At 49.1% G+C, this 1,783-nt stretch overlaps 1 protein-coding gene across 1 annotated transcript; it reads left to right on the plus strand.

Moving 5' to 3' along the window:
• The first annotated feature begins 502 nt into the window (after positions 1 to 502).
• On the plus strand, positions 503 to 1,444 carry OR2Z1 (olfactory receptor family 2 subfamily Z member 1). The gene has a single exon (XM_075536193.1). The coding sequence runs from the start codon at positions 503 to 505 to the stop codon at positions 1,442 to 1,444; it is 942 nt and encodes a 313-aa protein (XP_075392308.1).
• The last annotated feature ends 339 nt before the right edge of the window (positions 1,445 to 1,783 follow it).

A 1,783-nucleotide genomic window follows, 5' to 3' on the forward strand; every position in this document is an offset into this window, starting at 1 on the left:
GTGAGGATGGCACAGGACCAGGCAGTGTTTTGTTCTGTTGTGCAGAGGGTCACTATGGCTCGGAGCCAACTCGATGGTACCTAACAAGAACAACAACATGCCAGTTCTATGTTCAACTTTTTGGAGGAACCATGAAATCATTTTCCACAATGGCTGTACATTTCCCCCAGCAAGGATGCAGGTTGCAGTATTTCTTCTGAACCTGAAATTTTGACTGCAAAGTTCATTGGCTAGCTCCTGAATAGGTTGTGCCAATTGTCATGTTCAGGGATGCATGCTGCTGCTTCCCCACCTTGTGATAGGCATCGTGAGTAAATCATGGCTTAACCCCTTCTGATTCTAGTTGGGACCTGATGTCTCATCTCAAGATAGCAACCTAGGCAGCTTTTCCCAGTTGGTTGCACTTGGCATGTGGAATGAAGCTTATTTGCCATCTTCACCTAAAGGCCTCCTTGCTAAAGGTGTCCCGTCTTTCCTGTAGTTAAAGTCTGTTGGATGAAACATGGGGGATATGAACCAGTCAGTGACCTCAGACTTCATTCTGGTGGGGATCTTCAGTCACTCAGGGCCACATGAGCTCCTCTTCATCCTGGTTATTGTTGTGTTTATCATGGGCCTTCTGGGAAACACCATCCTGCTTTTCCTCATCCGAATCGACTTCCACCTCCACACACCCATGTACTTTCTGCTCAGCCAACTCTCCATGTTTGACATTGGATTCCCACTGGTCACCATCCCCAAGATGGCTGCCAACTTCCTTCAGGAAGAGCCTTCCATCTCCTTTGGGGGCTGTGCAGCTCAGATATTTTTCTTGACAATGATGGGCGTGGCTGAGGTTGTCCTGCTGGCCCTCATGTCCTATGACCGTTATGTTGCTGTGTGCTACCCCCTGCAGTACCCTGTGCTCATGAGACGCCAGGTGTGCATGCTCATGGTGGGTGCCTCCTGGCTGGCAGGTGTGCTCAATGCCTCTATCCAGACCTCCATCACCCTGAATTTTCCCTACTGCGCATCCCGCATTGTGGACCACTTCTTCTGTGAGGTGCCTGCCCTGTTGAAACTCTCCTGTGCAGATACCTCTGCCTACGAGCTGGCGCTGTCCATCTCTGGAGTGGTGATTCTTGTGTTTCCTATGTCCCTCATTGCCACCTCCTATGGTCACGTGCTGGGGGCTGTTCTTCGCATGCGCTCCGATGAGGCTCGGCACAAGGCCATCACCACTTGCTCTTCACACATCACAGTGGTGGGGCTCTTCTATGGTGCAGCTGTGTTCATGTACATGGTGCCTGGTGCCTACCACAGTTCACACCAGGACAATGTGGTCTCTCTCTTCTATAGCCTTGTCACCCCCACACTGAACCCCCTTATCTACAGCCTGAGGAATCGGGAGGTGAGGATGGCTTTAGTCAAAGTACTCAACAGAGCTGGGCTCAGACCCAAGTGATGATCACCCAGGGGAGTCCTGGGGTGACACCTGTGGCCCTCCATCAAATTAATCTCCCCAAAGCACCCATTCATGATGCAGCTGCTAAGGCCTTAGGTCAAAGGCTATGTGCTTATCTAACTCCTGTGAGACTCATGGCTACTTGGTTTTACTTTTTCTCCCATGGACTTGTGGAAAGTAAATTTCTGAATTACTTCAAATGCATTCTTCCTCTGTTCTTTTCATAAATGAGAGGGCCTGTTTTGTAAAGATGATTTATCTCTGCTATTAAATAGATGATTGTACTAACATGTTTCCCCCACTTGATCTGCTCAGTATACTTCATTTTGTTCTCGTGAA

The sequence above is a fragment of the Tenrec ecaudatus genome, chromosome 1 (assembly GCF_050624435.1).
Source record: "Tenrec ecaudatus isolate mTenEca1 chromosome 1, mTenEca1.hap1, whole genome shotgun sequence".
Taxonomy (NCBI): Eukaryota; Metazoa; Chordata; class Mammalia; order Afrosoricida; family Tenrecidae; genus Tenrec; species Tenrec ecaudatus.

Bases quoted from the DNA above. Each gene is read 5' to 3' on its own strand.
- OR2Z1 (XM_075536193.1), top strand. From the start codon at position 503: ATGGGGGATATGAACCAGTCAGTGACCTCAGACTTCATTCTGGTGGGG.